The sequence below is a fragment of the Pan paniscus genome, chromosome 4, assembly GCF_029289425.2.
Source record: "Pan paniscus chromosome 4, NHGRI_mPanPan1-v2.0_pri, whole genome shotgun sequence".
NCBI lineage: Eukaryota > Metazoa > Chordata > Mammalia > Primates > Hominidae > Pan > Pan paniscus.
In genome coordinates this window covers 143435270-143452955 of record NC_073253.2, presented here as the reverse complement: position 1 = coordinate 143452955, position 17686 = coordinate 143435270, and the positions used below count along the sequence as shown (strand labels likewise).

At 34.3% G+C, this 17686-nt stretch overlaps 1 protein-coding gene across 1 annotated transcript; it reads right to left on the bottom strand.

The window, feature by feature from the left end:
* Positions 1-4473: 4473 nt before the first annotated feature.
* On the bottom strand, positions 4474-17181 carry LOC100985521 (serine peptidase inhibitor Kazal type 6). Its single transcript, XM_003829058.3, has 4 exons — positions 16966-17181; positions 14047-14069; positions 5695-5810; positions 4474-4823 (listed from the first exon to the last, which is right to left on the bottom strand). Exons 1-4 carry the CDS (start codon positions 17021-17023, stop codon positions 4778-4780), a joined length of 243 nt encoding a protein of 80 aa, XP_003829106.1. The 5' UTR covers positions 17024-17181; the 3' UTR covers positions 4474-4777.
* Positions 17182-17686: the final 505 nt, after the last annotated feature.

Sequence of the window (17686 nt, the reverse complement as noted above, 5' to 3'; positions counted from 1 at the left end):
TTCTGTGTGTGTGTGTGTGTATGTGTGTGTATTTTGCTTAAAAAAACCTTCACATTGTCATAAACAGACAGGAAGGCTCCAGAGAACCCCTTTCACTCAAGCCTAATCATTGACATACCACATCATTTTTGTCACGAATTTAACTTCAAAAACAAGTAAGAAGAGAAAAGAAATAAGTGTCTTGGCATCAATTGTAGTGGAGGAATAAGGACAGTTAATGGTTAAAGATTTGGAATGATTTAATTTTAACAATGCTGCCATTGTCATCTGAAGGTATAATAATATGGATGTTGAGATCAAACAAACTATCTTTTTATGCTTTGAAGTTTGAATACAAACCATATGTGAAACAGCATGTTTTGTACTGGATATCACAAAAATGAGGAACATAAACAATTGCAAATATCTGACCCTGTTGACACAATCTCTCTGTGTGTGTTTTGCCATTTTTTAAAATTATACTTTAAGTTCTGGGGTACATGTGCATAACATGCAGGTTTGTTACATAGGTATACGTGTGTCATGGTGGTTTGCTGCACCCATCAACCTGTCATCTACATTAGGTATTTCTCCTAATGCTGTCTCTCCCCTATACCCTTCACCCCGCAACAGGCCCCAGTGCATGATGTTCCCCTCCCTGTCTCTATGTGTTCTCATTGTTCAACTCCCACTTATGAGTGAAAACATGCAATGTTTGGTTTTCTGTTCTTGTGTTAGTTTGCTGAAAATTATGGTTTCCAGCTTCATCCATGTCCCTGCAAAGGATATGAACTCATCCTTTTTATGGCTGCATAGTACTCCATGGTGTATATGTGCCACATTTCCTTTATCCAGTCTATTGTTGATGGGCATTTGGGTTGGTTCCAAGTCTTTGCTATTGTGAACAGTGCCTCAGTAAACATACGTGTGCATGTGTCTTTATAGTAGAATGATTTATAATTCTTTGGGTATGCCCAGTAATGGGATTGCTGGTCGAATGGTATTTCTGGTTCTAGATGCTTGAGGAATCACTACACTGTCTTCCACAATGGTTGAACTAATTTACACTTCCACCAACAGTGTAAAAGCATTCCTTTTTCTCCACATCCTCTCCAGCACCTGTTGTTTCCTGACTTTTTAATGATTGCCATTCTAACTGGCGTGAGATGGTATGTCATTGTGGTTTTGATTTGCATTTATCTAATGACCAATGATGATGAGCTTTTTCTTTTCACGTTTGTTGGCTGCATACATGTCTTCTTTTGAGAAGTGTTTGTTCCTACTCTTCGCCCACTTTTTGATGGGGTTGTTTGCTTTTTTCTTGTACATTTGTTTAAGTTCTTTGTAGATTCTGGATATTAGACCTTTCTCAGATAGATAGATTGCAAAAATTTTCTCCCATTCTGTAGGTCACTTGTTCACTCTGATGATAGTTTCTTTTGCCGTGCAGAAGCTCTTTAGTTTAATTAGATCCCATTTGTCTATTTTGGCTTTTGTTGTCATTGCTTTTTGTGTTTTAGTCATGAAATCTTTGCCTATGCCTATGTCCTGAATGGCATTGCCTAGGTTTTCTTCTAGGGTTTTTATGGTTTTAGGTCTTACGTTTAAGTCTTTAATCCATCTTGAGTTGATTTTTGTATAAGTTGTGAGGAAGGGATCCAGTTTCAGCTTTCTGCATATGGCTAGCCTGTTTTCCCAACATCATTTATTAAATAGGGAATCCTTTCCCCATTGCTTGTTTTTGTCAGGTTTGTCAAAAACAAGCAAACTACAATATGCATAAATCTTAAGTGTGTGTTCACTGAGATTTGAGAGTGTGGATATCTCTGTAGCCCAAATCCGTATATTTTGACTGTTGACTTCTTTTTTTATGTGACTAGCTTCTTCTTTCCAAGAAATGTAAGTCTTCTAGTCTTCTGTGGTTTATTTTTATATACTTTCCCTTCATTTCTGAAGAATAGCTCAGAACTAGACAAGAGATAGTTTATGACAATTTTCAGATATAGCCCCTGACATAAGCCTTAAAATAAATGGTGCAATTAGATTCAGATTTGTATGAGAAAAGAAGAGTTAGGCAGTGTGGAAGAAGATATCATAAAAGACATTTCAGATAGGCAAAGGCAAAGTGGTGAAACTGAAATTTTTGTGTGGAAGAAGGCTGGTAGGAATCTGGTCTGGCTGGTGGGGAGGGTTCCAATAGGAGATACAAGTACTTTCACCAAGGCCCAACATGGTGGCTCATGCCTGTAATCCCAGCACTTTGGGAGGCCAAGGTGGGTGGATCACTTGAGGCCAGGAGTTCGAGACCAGCCTGGCCAACAGGATGAAACTCCGTCTCTATTAAAAATACAAAAATTAGCTGAACATAGTGGTGGGCACCTGTAGTCTCAGCCATTCGGGAGGCTGAGGCACGAGAATTGCTTGAAGCAGGGAAGTGGAGGTTGCAGTGACCTGAGATTGCACCACTGCCCTCCAACTTGGGTGACAGAGTGAGACTTTGTCTCAAAAATAATTTAAAAAATACTTTCACCAATGCTCGGTGATTCTATTATCAAACTATACATAATTTTCTACATGTTTACATTAAAAGTAGCTAAATTGTTTCAGGGAGTAGAAACTAAAGAAGAGATTTAGGTTTACTTTTCCTAATGAGCATCGAATTTAGTCTACAAAGAAAATGGGAAGGTGGAAAGAAACAGCTGAGATGAGCATTTCCAAAAATTGTAAACGTAAAGATAGACATTTTTAGACTAGGAAATATAACACAAAAAGATCCTGATCGGTGAAGACAATATAATGCTGAAACTGATGACAGAGCTTAATAATAACAGCCACTAACAACTTGGCTTTTGTTATATATTAATGATTAAATGCTTTACATGCATCATATCCTTAGTCTTCATCATAAAACAAAAAGGTAGATATTATTATCTCTATTTTTCAGATGAAGAAATAATGATGCAAAGAAGTCTAAATGACTTGCTCAAAGGCACATAACTTACATCGGAACCATGATTCACATTCTGGTCTGTGTGACTTGAGTATACCCTCTCTTATCAATGCTGTACATAAATAATAGACTATGTGTTCATTCTTACCCATCAAGGGGAATAATCTTTAACCATGGAACAGAATGCTCATATAGTTTTTCTAGCATAATCTAATCTATTCCTTGGCTCTTTATCTAGATATTGGATACATCTCTCAGTCTGGCCAGGTCAGTCTTCTTTAATTATATACAATTAGGGGTAACATCCATGTGCATAAAATATATTTGAGATTTTAAAATCAGAAATATAATCTTAATATGCATGGTTAGAAACACATTTCATGCATCAAGGTAAAAGAAAAAATATTAACAATAACTACAAAGTCTTTCCCGAATCAGGCTCATTCCTCTTTTACGTCTTCTATTATTTGCCCATTTAGTCAGTCCTCTTCAGTCACCAATGCCTTGCTAAACCTTGAACAAAACAGGCATGCTCCACAACCTTAATGGCTATTTTTAGCATCTCCTTTTGCTCTTCTCCAATATATGTATTTGGCCAATTTCTTCATCTCTGGGTCTTCCAATAAAAACTACTGGAACCAACTGATTTAGTACTGCAAATGGTTACCACCTTTCCCTAAGTATTTTTTATCCATATTAACATATTCTTCTTTTTTTTTCTAATAGCCCTTATAACCTTCTATCTTATTATACCATTTATTATTATATTTATTGTTTTAGTATATTTCTTCCTGTTGGAATTTAAACTTCATTAAATATTGAAGGGTCATTGGCCCGTCTCACTACCATCCACGCTGTATCCAAGGCACCTAGAACAGAATCTACCACAGAGTAGGCCCCAGTAAATATTTGTTGCTGGAGTGATGATTATTACATTGCAGCTAGAGATGTATTCTGTCTGAGTTTCCCCAGTAAGGTGTTATTTATAAAAGCATGCTTTACTACACAAAACTACTCAGAGAAAGAATTCTCAATACTTCCATGTGAACGTTCAGAATAAGACATATATGTATTAAACTGTGGATTTTCATAGTGTTGAGGCAGCTACATGGAGATTGAGCTTGTTATCAACAGAGCTGTGCTTTAACCTTCAGTCTTCTTTTAACTACAGCTGTTTTATTTGCCAAGTGACTGATTTTATTGAATATTCACCATTTATTGTATATTTTGTTACATTATATCTGGTATACCTTATGATACTGCTACTACAGAAAACCATACACTGTATGTCTTTAGAAATTATATAGTCCAAATTTTCCATTCCAGATGCCTTAAAAAATGGCCTGTAGAGAACAAATATTTTTCTTTTATATAACATGCTTTTTATGAAATTGGGAAGGATGAATATTATGTGATCTAATTAATGCTAGATATTTTAAGTAACTGTAAGCATAGCATATGGTCATGTTGTCAAAATCCTTCATTATAAACATGGAGATTCTAAGAATAAGAGAAAGGAAGGGATTTTCCTATGATCTCACAATGACTGGATGGTTAACTTAGATCAGGAAAATAGGTTTCTTGATCCAAGTTTATCCCAGTTCAATTATTCTCTGTTGTATGTATATATTTTGTTGATCTCAAAGTAAGAACACAGTCAATGCTTTTGCAGAATGTACTTTATTGACAAGTGAATCAAGAGAAATAGACATACATTGAACTCCTCAAGACCCAGGCAGAGTAGGTATGTCTTTATGAATTAAAGGAATCCACCAGCAAAAGTATAAGCAGAAGTGAGAAAAGAAGGCTGCAAAAGCTGGCAAGTCACCAAGAAACGTTGGCTTTAACTCAGCATTTTCCAGGATGCTTTAGGCTAATCTTTCCACCACTTTTCCTACAAAAAAGAAAGACAAATTATATACTCAGTGCAATATCGTAAGTACTCACCATAGAGGTTCTAAACAGATTTAACAATGGCATGGTCCATTTAATTATTTGATTCTATAAATTCCATTTATATGATTCAGAAGATGTTAATTAAATGCACTCAGAGGTTACATCTGGCCTAGCTGTGGAAAGTATGAATCTTAAACAGATTTCAGAGTTTTCATAAGTCTTAGACTTTTTGGTACCAATTGCTCATTCTCCAAGAGTAAATATGTATACCATTGAAAAAGGTAAAGGTCACAGGAGAAATAATGACAAAGGGACTATAGTTTTTTTCTGACAGAAGATGTAAGAAGTTGAACCAGATATTCAGGCGTTTGACATTTTAGAGCAAGTGACACATTCAAGCCCTCTCAGTAATATGCAGCTATTAATTCAAATCTCATATTACACCACTGACTTTCTCCTGAGAAAAGTTTGGTAATAATTAGTCAGATGTGTTATATATAAGTGTAGACATATGTTCATTATGTATTGATATTGCAAATTCTAATTAGAAACAAATGAAAACATTAAAATATCAAAATTATTAAATATAATAAGTTATAATGTATAAGATGTGTGAATGTTTTTGAAAACTTGTCTAAGACAATAAAAATAATAACAAAGCAAAGTGATTAAGATTATGTCTTCAAATAATTTAGTATGTAATGTTTTTGTTGCTTTTGACCCATCTGTTTTCAATCAAATTGCCTGAAGCTTGTTTCTTCAGTCTCTATGGGGAGGTATGGGTGTTTTCTATAATACCTCGAAAAAGTGTCTTAGTCTTATGGAAGTTTGTGTTTGCAAGGGTCAGCTTTGATGAATATAATACTTACACCATGGCCTTACAGAAGGCACATTTATTGCCATATGTCTGGCCATCAGAGCCACAGTGTGGGTTAGATTCCCGAGTGCAGTAGACCTTGGGGTCCTGGAACTCACCACAGTCAACCTACCAAAGTAAGCAGAGTGACATTGACATCAGTGCATTCTAAGAGACCATCCTTCAGAACAGAAGCTTTAGACAGCAAACTTTAAAAACCATATATAAATAGTTGTGACATAAAGCATTCTGAAATATAAAATAGCTCTCCTTATCTAATGTATTCTACTTACCTACTTAAGTAGAATACATTAAATATACTTGAGACATTTTCTTTGAGTCACAGGAAACTCATTACAAGGAATACAGATTGTATTCAGGAGTAAATTAATGATGTAGTCAAATGCTAAATGGGTAAAACTTTTTGCTCCAACATTAAACTATTCCAATTGAGAGTGGTTTTTGGTCACGAAACGACTTTTTAAACATCATATTAATGTGCTCTAACAGTACTCCTGTATTGCTATCAAAACATGGATGGGCTGGGCGCGGTGGCTCACGCCTGTAATCCCAGCAATTTGGGAGGCCGAGGCGGGCGGATCACGAGGTCAGGAGATGGAGACCATCCTGGCTAACACGATGAAATGCCGTCTCTACTAAAAATACAAAAAAAAATTAGCCGGGTGTGGTGGCGGGCACCTCGGGAGGCTGAGGCAGGAGAATGGTATGAACCTGGGAGACGGAGCTTGCAGTGAGCCCAGATCGCGCCACCGCACTCCAGCCTGGGCGACAGACTGAGACGCCGTCAAACAAAAACAAAAACAAAAACAAACAAACAAAAAACATGGATGAACCTTACAAGGGGCACCGGACATCACCTGATGCTTGTTACTTTTCCCTGTGGATGCAATATCCATCCATAAGCTCTTGAAAACAAAATTCTAATGTGTTTATGTATATACACAAACTAATATATATAGGATATGTATATATAAAGTATATCTCTAAAGTATATATATACTCTATCTCTAAAGTATATAGATACTAAATATATCACTTATATACACATAAACTAATATATATATAGGATATGTATATATAAAGTATATCTCAAGTGTATATATACTCTATCTCTAAAGCATATAGATACTAAATATATCTACTTATGTATATTATAAATATATATTTATATACTAAATATATATACTTTAGAGATAGTCTTGCTATGTTGCTATATATATAAAATATATAATATAATATATAAATATATACAATATATACTTTATATAAAATGTATAAATATATAGTTTATATAAAATATATAAAATATATATTGTATAAATATAGTTTATGTAATATATAAAATATATATTATATAATATATAAATATATACTTATATAATATATATTATATATTATATTAATATATATACTTATATAATATATAATATTTATATTATATAATATATACTATATATTATATATAATATAATATATACTTATATAATATATAATATATATACATATAATATATATTATATAAATATATATTATATTATATTATATTATATAAATATATAAATATATACTTATAAAATATATAATATATATTATATAAATATATAAATACATATACTTATATAAAATATATACTTCATATATATATATAAAATATGTATTTTAGAGATAGAGTCTTCCTCTGTTGCCCTAGCTAGTCTCAAACTCTTGGCCTCAAGACATCTTCCCACCTCAGCCTTCCAAGTCACTAAGATTATAGGTGCATCTATGTCTTTTTATTACCTTACCCTGTTTCAGAGTCTGTGGAATTTGAACTTTTGTGCTTACTACAATCATTTAGTAATGGCTGCCTAAGTTGCTGTGTTTAAAATGATTCTAAGGTTGCACTATTGTTGAGAACATATGTTATGACTAATTAATAATTATTATTATGGGCTCCATAGTAGGAATGGTAGCACCTGTGCCACTAACATATCCTTTCAACTATAGCTGTTTTTCCAAAGTAGTCTGGAGTTTTAAGATTGTTTTCAACACAATGTCAATTAAGTCCATATTTGGTGTGTAAATGACATTTGAGCCATTATTTCAAGAGTAATGACAATAAGCAATAGGTTAAGCTGAACCCCTCCAAATATATCTGTGTGGAATGAAGTGACACTTACATATGGAGAGAGGAAACTTGCTTTATCTCTGTCTAAAATGATACTGTCTTGTGTTTATCAATTGCTTCAAAATATTCCAGCTACTTTCACACAGATTATCTCAGTTGAGCCTAGCACAACTGAACCCACACCCAAGTATTTTCTTCCTCTGCCCCATGGAAGAAGACTAGGAAGAGCAAAGCATTTCAATAAATGAAAGCAAATCAATCAAGTGGCATATGAACAAACTTCCATAGAACAGATAAATATCATACTCTTAAATTTTAGTGGCCTTCAATGATCTCTGAAGTAAGCTGAGAATTGTGTTTTAGAACCTGTTCCGCCATTGACTGTCTGTGTTATCTTGAACAAAGGACTCAATGCCTGCACCTCAATTTTCTTAACCAAGAAACAACAGGGAACACACGTCATGCCTAATTTTCAGATTCCCAAGGTTTTTATAAGGAACAAATGTGGTCATATAAAAGTTGTAGAGAACTAATATAGAATATTTGAAATAGTTCTGGGTTAGGAGTGTAGAAAGTAACCTTATTACAGGTCTATGCTAACTACAGTAGCTCTAAAAGATCTCTGTAACTCATAGAAAATCATCAACACCATGAGATTAAATGGTATCTTGGGAGTCTTCTAGCTTTGATGGTTCAAGATTTATCAGTGAATACTTTCAGTGATGTGTTTTAAATAAAGCTGTTATGTCCTTAACTTCAGCTGGATAAGAGAAATAGCAACTTTTACCCAAATACTTCCTCCTTTAATTTTAGAGAGCCTTCTAAACTCACTCTGTGAGACATTTTAACATGGTGGCTGGGCAGGAGAGGACCACTCTCTGTGGGCCCCAGGGGTTGGAGAAGGTGCAAATTGCTTCTGGAAATTTGAGCTTATATGGTCATTAAGTCAACTAAAGACTCAGGATTATTCATATATAAGTCTAGTGTTTTAGGTTTACAAATAAAACCAATGAAAATTTGCAATCACACAAACATAGATTTGGGATATATAATGGCATCTCTTCTGTCTATTACTGACAAACACTACCTATGTGGTTAAATAATTTCCATTCTTTACCATATCTGTTTTCCTAATTGCTACCAAGCTTGGCTTCCCCTCACCCTTATTTCCCTCCCCTTTCTACTCTACTGAAACTGCTTTCAAAAATACAGAATACATCTATTGGTTGTTTTAAAACTTTCATGATTTCCTCATGACATATGCTACTCTTGATCACTCCAACCTTTTTGAAACTCTTTCCAGACTTTCATTATATGTTGGTTCTCTGGTTCTCTGTTTCTTCCCTCTCTTGCTGTCTTTTCTTTTTTACTCCTGAATATTAATTATGGTCATTTCCTAGATAGTTTAATATACTTGGTTTTCTCTTCCTAATGACATATAATTTCCCATATGGTAATGAAAAATCCCAGAATATTTTTCATAGATTTTTTATAAATATCTCACTCTAACTCTCAATGGTCAAATACATACATATATAGGTATGTATAAATACATACCTATATATACCTACATATGCGTACAAATACATACATATACATAAATACATACATATAAATACATACATATATGTATGTGTATATGTATGTATAAATACATGTGTATGTGTATGTGTATACATACATGTGTATACATACGTGTATACACACATATATGCATACATACATGCATGCACGCATACATACATGTATGCACACATGCATGCATGCATACATACATATATGTATTCATACATGCATGCATACATACATGCACGCATACATACATATATGTATGCATGCATGCATACACGCGCGTACATACATGTATACGTACGTGCATACATACATGTATACGTACATGCGTACATACATGTATACGTTCATGCGTGCATACATGTATACGTTCATGCGTGCATACATGTATACATGTGTGCGTACATGTGTGCGTACATACGTATATACATGTATGCGTACATGCGTATATACATGTATGCGTACATACGATACGTACGTACGTATATATGTATACATACGTACGTACGTATACGTGTATACGTACGTACGTATACGTATACGTACGTACGTATACGTATACATGTATACATACATACGTATACGTATACATGTATACATACATACGTATACGTATACATACATACGTATGTATGTATACATACTGTATACATACATACGTATGTATGTATACATACTGTATACATACATACGTATGTATGTATACATACTGTATACATACATACGTATGTATGTATACATACTGTATACATACATACGTATGTATGTATACATACATATATATAAAACCTTTTACTCAATAATTTCATTCATACTTAAGACATTTATGTGCAAAATACAACTCTTTTCTTTCAAACTAGTTTTGTATTCTGTTTTTTCCATTTTTCATGATAGCAGCATTTTTTAGATTCTGCAACCCTCCCTCAGATGGAAACATTGCCATTTATTTTCCCTTGTGTTACCTTCTGCATTGCTTTACCTCATTTTCTTTGCCAGTTCCAAATTTACTGCCTATACCAGTTCTCAACATTTCTTGTCTGGACCAATAAAATAAGTTTTTATCTCCTTAATTTCGGCTGGGTGAGAGAAATAGCTACTTTTGCCCAAATACTTCCTCCTTTAATTTTAGATAGCCTCTAAACTCACTGTGTGAGACATTTTAACATGATCTCTTCCTCATTTTCCTCCTAATTTCAAATCTTTCCTGCATGTGAACACAAGTTATCTTATTTGAAACTAATATACTTATCATATTATTTGCTTAAGTGAGAATAGTAATCACTACCTTATATTTGCTTAAGAAATTGTACTGCTCAAAGCTCTTTGACATTCACTACACAATGGCCCTCTATTGCTGATTAAAAGCAGTATGCAGCCACGGAAAGCTCACTCCATATGGAGTCAGGAGTCTTGAAGTGTTGACTTTGCAGCTTTACTGTTGTTGGTAGATGTAAGTCAGCTAGACCTCGTTTCTGAGGCTTTAGTTTTTCAATTTGTAATTAAGTTATAGGTACTAGATAACATTTCCAAATTTTATTTAGACATTTTGTCAGTATATTAATTTTAAGCAAAATCAAGCTAATTAGGAAAAATGAAAAACTTCAAACTCATTAGAGTCATGGAGCATTGTTTTACCAATTGTATGAAAATTCACCAATTCTTATCTTAAAATACAAGCAAAAATAAACTTAAGTATTTCAAAAAGTATTGTAACAGAAAATGGTTGCCAATCATTGCTTCTAAAAGGCTTGTTCTGGTTATTTCATTTCGAACTATTCATCTAAACAGCTCTTTAAGGATAAGGTTCCCAAATACAGAGCCTGATAGGAAAATATAAAAATATTGAAGGCAATGCAGTAAGTGATTCAAAAAGCAAAATGTATTCAGTCAAAGGACTATCTTTATTCTGAAAATGTGTCTTTTAAACATTTTGGTGCTATACAACAAATTACTTAATGAAACGCTAGTGATGACAAATAGTAGTTTTATTTTACTCTTATTGTTATTATTGTGCCATTTAATCTATCTCCTTGGCAAATTAAAGAGTTGTCAGCATATTAGTCATTTACATTTACAGGGAAAATTTTACTGGAATATGATTTCCAAAAGTCTGGCAACATGATTTTGTTTAGCTTGAATAATCTTTTCAAATTAATGTGATATTTTTTGAAGTCCATAATTCAGACTGCTAACTATAATTTCCTATCAGTTGTCTCATCATGTAGAGAATTCTTGGCATGAGAAGAATGACTTCAGTGTTGGAGGAAATCTTACTTCCTTTTGTCCTGGCTGGATCAGACTTGGGCAAGCATGCTCCTAATGATAGTTTCAATGTCTTCTGCTGGCATTGAAACTTCCACCCTCCCTCCAGGCATGCAAAAGAGAAATGGCAGCCTCAGTACCATTTAAAAGTATAGGAGCTTCCCTGTCATTTATATTTGAGTGGAGAAGAGACAGCAGCCTTGGCAGGACAGGCTTGGTTGATAACAATTCAGACAGTTAGGGCAGGAAGGGGCTTCAGAGATCATTGAATTCAAATCTTCATCTTAGTAATGTGGAAACAAAGGCAATGAGAAGGGAAACCACATTTTTCAAGTCATACAGCAAGTAAGTATGAATGAGGACTCCACTCATCTATATTATCTGACTCCAGAGCCAATGCTTCCCAATACAGTTTGCCTCCTCTTACCTAGGGAAAAATGCTCAGTTTTCTTATGTATAAATGTCATCTGGATAATTATTTAAAATGCAGACTCAAACTCCCTACCTTTCTGATTATTATTCAATGTCTTGCATGATGTCTGGGGATCTGTATATTTAGTAAGCAATCCAGGTAATCATGAAGCAAGCAAACTATAAGACTTTGGCCCATCTAAAGCATAAAAACTGTAAGTAGTAAAATTTAAATGAACTAGAAAACACTCTGCAGTGGCACAATCTTGGCTCACTGCACCTCCACCTCCTGGGCTCAGGGGATTCTCCTGCCTCAGCCTCCCAAGTAGCTGGGACTGCAGGTACTCCACCACGCCTGGCTAGTTTTTGTATTTTTAGTAGAGATGGGGTTTCACCATGTTAGCCAGGCTGGTCTCTAACTCCTGGCCTCAGGTGATCTGCCCACCTCAGCCTCCCCAAGTGCTGGGATTACAGGCATGAGGCACCGTGCCCGGCCCTTCAGTAGGTTTTAAGGAGACCCCAGCCTTCCTTCTCCCCTTTTGGGCCTGACCAGCTATACTTTGCCATCTCTCCCAGCCACACACCCCGCCAAGTACTACGCAGGGACCCCCACCCAGGGGCCCTGCTCCATGAGATAATGTGAAATATGTCTGTGGACCAAATGCAATAAAACCTCTGTTTGTAAGAAAAAAAAAATCTGAGGAATCAACGTTCAAAGAAGGGAAGTAACGTGTGTGTTAATGAGAAAACTAGGATTAAATTCCATATTTCTTAATTCTATGAGTAATGGTTTTACTATATTTTACTACCTAATGAGATATGAAATGTGTTGGCTGGGTGTTATGTCCTTTCCTTGTGTGTTTGTTTTCATGTTTAGTATAGACCATATTATCATGCTTATTTAAACATAATAATACAACTTGAAGGTATACAGTTTCATATGACAATGCCAACACACATGTGTGCATGTGTTAGACATACACCTAAGTGCACATGCATGTACACACACACACACACACACACACACAAATGCATCATCATTTGTAAGATGCATCCTAATTTCTGAGATGCTAAAATTTAAAAAACTAACATTCTTATATAATGCAGTGGGTATATCAGGGTTGGAAAATATTTCCAATGGCTTTGCCAACTCCAATTAGTTAGCAGTAGTGTCTAGAAATTGTCGTGTCAAAGGTATAACAAGGCACGCCAAGGCTAAACAAGAACTAGTGCCAAGACCAAGTAGAAATGCTTAATATGGACAAAGGAACAGGATTGGCAGAACAAATAGTACTTGTGTTGTCCTTTGACAGTTAAAATGAAAAAGATAGAAAGACATTGGTGAACTAATTTGGAGGAAAAAAAATCCAATGATGAAGATAACTTGTGCTCATTCCAGTTTTTAAACCAAATATTATTAAAATTTGAGTGAATCAGTCTGTATATCCTCATTACAGAGCAGTAAACTAGTTTCTTGTCTACTTTCAGTTCTTATTTCTGAAAAAGAAATAATAACTTATATCCTAACTTCTTCAGAGGATGTTAATTTTTAATCGATAACTAATACATATATAGCCTTTAATGGCTTGCCAAATACTTTCACATTGTTTAAATAATTTAAATATAATTGCAATTCTATGAAGTGAATAATATTATCCCTTTTCTATAGTTGTAGAACTTGCAGCTCAGAGAAGTTGAGTAACTTCCCCAAGATCACACAGTGAAATCAATGATAGAGCATTAATTTTATCCCAGATACATCCTATTTTTATTTATATTTATTCTTCCCTAAAAAATTATGAGAATGTGTGGTTAGGTTCTTTTAAACTGACAAGAGTTTAGTTAAAGAATAATAATTTCTGCTGATGTCTGCATAAGGTTTGCCTGCTCATTGTTTTTGCTCTGTTAACCATAGACAAATTTCTTTTTGGCCAGTGAAGATCAAGCCAAGCACCACCCAGGCAGAAAGAAGAGATAAAAATAGGCACTAACCTGTCCTCCCTGACTGAAGACACCTGAAAGAAAAGCACAACATTCAAACACTGTAATTCATTGATGTACAAAAAGCGAAATTTTCAACATTAGGAAATTCCTAATATCTACTCCTGGTACTTGGCTATCTTAAAAAGTCATCGTATTTTTTGTTTGTTTGTTTTTGTTTTCTTTTCTTCTTCTTCTTCTTCTTTTTTTTTTTAATCTGCTCACTTCTTAAGAAGGTCATATAAAGACATGAACCATGAGGAGGTAACAATTGTTGGAGGTTAGGGTGGGGTAGAAAAAAAATGGATTAAGGATCTGGAAATTCATGTTACAGTCCTAGCCCAGTCACTAATTTACTACGAAAATGACCTTATCATCGCTGGTCTCACTTTGGAGAAGTTGAATTGGAAAGTATCCTCTACCTTTGACATTTCAAGGTTCATTTCATGCAGTTCCTCCCAAAAGCCTTTGCCACAGGCAGTTGGGAAAGAGATTAAGCTTGTAGTTTGTTCTTTGAGTTTGAAATTACTCAACTTTTAAAACTTGGCCCAAATATAAACTGGTAAGGAACAACTCATTCATTCTTGTGACTTATTTCTCCTTTTACATCTCTCTAAATTCCTAAAAAGGGAAAAGATCCCATATATATAGTCTTGTTTCTCTCCCTTTTCCTTTCTCTTAATATTGTATGTGTAATTTTAGTTTGTGTGACTAATTAGGTCAGTGGTTTAAAATACTTAAATAATAAAATCCCTCAATCCAGTCTTGGAATGGGCTGCTGAGTTTTGATGTGTGGCCATTCCTATGGGACTCCTTTCCCAATCCCTCTGACACATAAGCCCAAGGGCACCGCAATGAGAGAAGAGTGTGGATTAGCAGAATCCATCTCCAATGATGGCCAACACTTATGGGATAACAACCGGAAATTCCTTAAAGCACAATCTCTAATAATAAAGATAAGGAGAAAACAAGCTGTTGTTTTTTAATTTGAAAGAAGGTTACTGTTCATTTTTTCAGCAGTGATTACCAGCCTCATTGATTTATCACTAGCAATATGGGTGATTATTAAAATGACAAATTCTTAGGGCAATCACTTAAAAATTCTATTATATAAAACCAGAGAGTTCCTGGACAGTCCATATTTTTTAAAGACTCTAAGTGGTTTTTATAGCCAGGGATAATTTATTATTATAATTTTCAGTAAGTCTCCACTGTACAAATCTGTCATCAAAAGAGGAGAGATTTGCCTAATGTCTCATACGTAGGAATTGGCAAGGCAAAAACAGGATTAATAGTCACAATGACGGAGTCCAATTTAGTACTCTTTTTATTAAACTTTATTAGGGCAATAATGTTAATAGACATTTGTTAAACATGCACTATACCCCATCCATTATGTTAAGCATTGTACATGCCTTTTTCTCATTTAATTCTCCACACAGAGATAGTCCTTTATATGTTTATTTTATATATGAGAGAAATAAACATCAGAAAGGTCACAAAGCTATAAAATGAAAGTGCTGGGGCTAAAATTCACTTTACTCTGTTTCAACATTAAGGCCCTTAAGCATTATGGCCTCCCAAATACTATCTAGTATGTCTGTGAAGCATCCATGCTTTGGTAAACTGTATTAGTCAACCAGATCCTGTTAAAGATCAATTCACCTTTGTAAAGAGAAGAAAAGGGAATAACAATTGATTTCTGAGACTATCTTTGCAGCTAAACTTTACATAGTCAGATAAATATTTTTCTGCCATCTCAGCAACTGATTGAACTACACATTAAGGTTATTTGGCTTTAGTAGTCAAGCTTACTCCATAATATCACAGGAATCCTTTACCCATTTTTTTTGTATTTCTAAGTGTATTTGTTTATGTAATTATGACCAGCTACAGTGAACACTGGCTTCTCTATCAGCTAAATCTCATTGATTTTCTTTTTACTTGTACAGCCATTTAAAATCTTGCATAGTAGTAAAATTCATCTGCTACTGTCACACAAAATGATACATAAGATATGGAAGGTCCCAGGGCTTAGTTTTATTTCTATTATTTTACAAATGACAAAATATCTCAGAAAATTATGATATTTCTTTAAGTAACACAGGCCATTAATAGAAGAGATGAAACTAGGTCTTAGGTCTAAAAACTAGCATTTGCTTTGTGCCCTACAACGTGAAAGAGTAGAATAATAAGGAAGGAAAGAAATAGCTTATGATGGACCTGCTCATTCCGATGGTTCTGTCATAAAAAACATAACCTTGAAGTATGATTGTGCTTTGAACCTCACTAAAGTGTCCAAAGATATTCTCCTTCTCAAAGATTATTTAGCTCACCAGAAACATATGTTTCTGCATTCTAAGTTTCAGTTACATATTTTCAAAGATTTTTCTCATTGAGTTTCCAATTTCCCCATTGTCTTAATTTAATTATTTGAATGTCTTTGTAATAATAACTAAGGGGAGGAAAATATTCCTTTGTTCTGGGAAGCAAAACCAATATTTAATGCAATTATCCATCCTCCAATCCAGTTTTATGGAACAAACATTAAATGTGATGGCAAGAGAATCTGATTCAAATTCCAGATTCTAACTACTAGTTGCAAGCCTTTTGCTGATTTTCTCAATTTCTATGTTCCACATTTTCTTATATGAAGAACAGAGATAGAAATACCTTATTATGAGTCTCAGAGACAATACATAAAATCCCTTGGTACATGCCTAGAATATAGTATATGCTCAACAAATCACAGTAATTTTTATAATTATTACCATAACCATTGTCGTCATCACAATGATTATTATCATTATGATAATCTCTCAGAATTGGTCTTTTACATCAAAATCATTAGGATTTAAAATATGATAAACAACTACTCATCATATCCGGTTCAGTATAAATATGGGATCTTAATTTTAAGAAAAATCTTACCTGTTAAAAAGCAGAAAAGAGCCAGAGAGAGGAGCAGAAACATGCCTGACAGCTTCATTGTGTCAGTTAGCTCACTCAGATCAAGGCTGCTTTGTCCAGCTGAGGTTCTCTGTCAAGACAATTCCCAGAAAGCCCTAAAATACATTCAGACCACATGAGTCCTATGCAGTTTATGCATTTATTGGGGCCTGCCAACACATTAAAAAAATGCTTCATGCTCCCCATCAATCTTAAAAATTGGGACAATTATGTGTGTCGCACCTCAGATCTTATTAATAGAGGATGTCATTTTCTACTGGTAGCCTACATTTTCCTAACAACCAATACATCCTCCCGGCTCTTCTCTCTAAAGTTTACTACATTATAGGGATGATTCACTGGTTGAGTTCCACTTGATTCTTATATTTCTTTCAGACAGGTCCTACATGTCTGTGGTCCAAGTGAGTAACCACAGGATAATGGAATCTTGGGTGTAACTTGGATTTTTAGAGACCAGATCATCCAAGGTGTACCTAAAGGAGACAGATATTCTACACTGTAGCTAGAACTGCATTAGAAGAAGCATTTTCTGAGCAGGAATCAGCTTATTAATTTTTAAATCATTATTGCAGTCAAATGCTAGTGGTTGTCCAGTTTTGAGTCAAAATAAATAGGGAAGTCAATTATTTTCCTTAATTTGTAACAAAAATTTGTTTTTTAAAGTTACTGAATTTAATTTTCT

Excerpts from the sequence above, each read along its gene's own strand:
- LOC100985521 (XM_003829058.3), bottom strand. The coding sequence starts at position 17,023 with ATGAAGCTGTCAGGCATGTTTCTGCTCCTCTCTCTGGCTCTTTTCTGC. Across the intron at positions 5,811-14,046 it reads TCTTCAGTCAGGGAGGACAG|GTTGACTGTGGTGAGTTCCA; the intron begins GTTAGTGCCTAT and ends TTACTTTGGTAG. Across the intron at positions 4,824-5,694 it reads GCCTTCTGTAAGGCCATGGT|GAAAAGTGGTGGAAAGATTA; the intron begins GTAAGTATTATA and ends TCTTTTTTGTAG.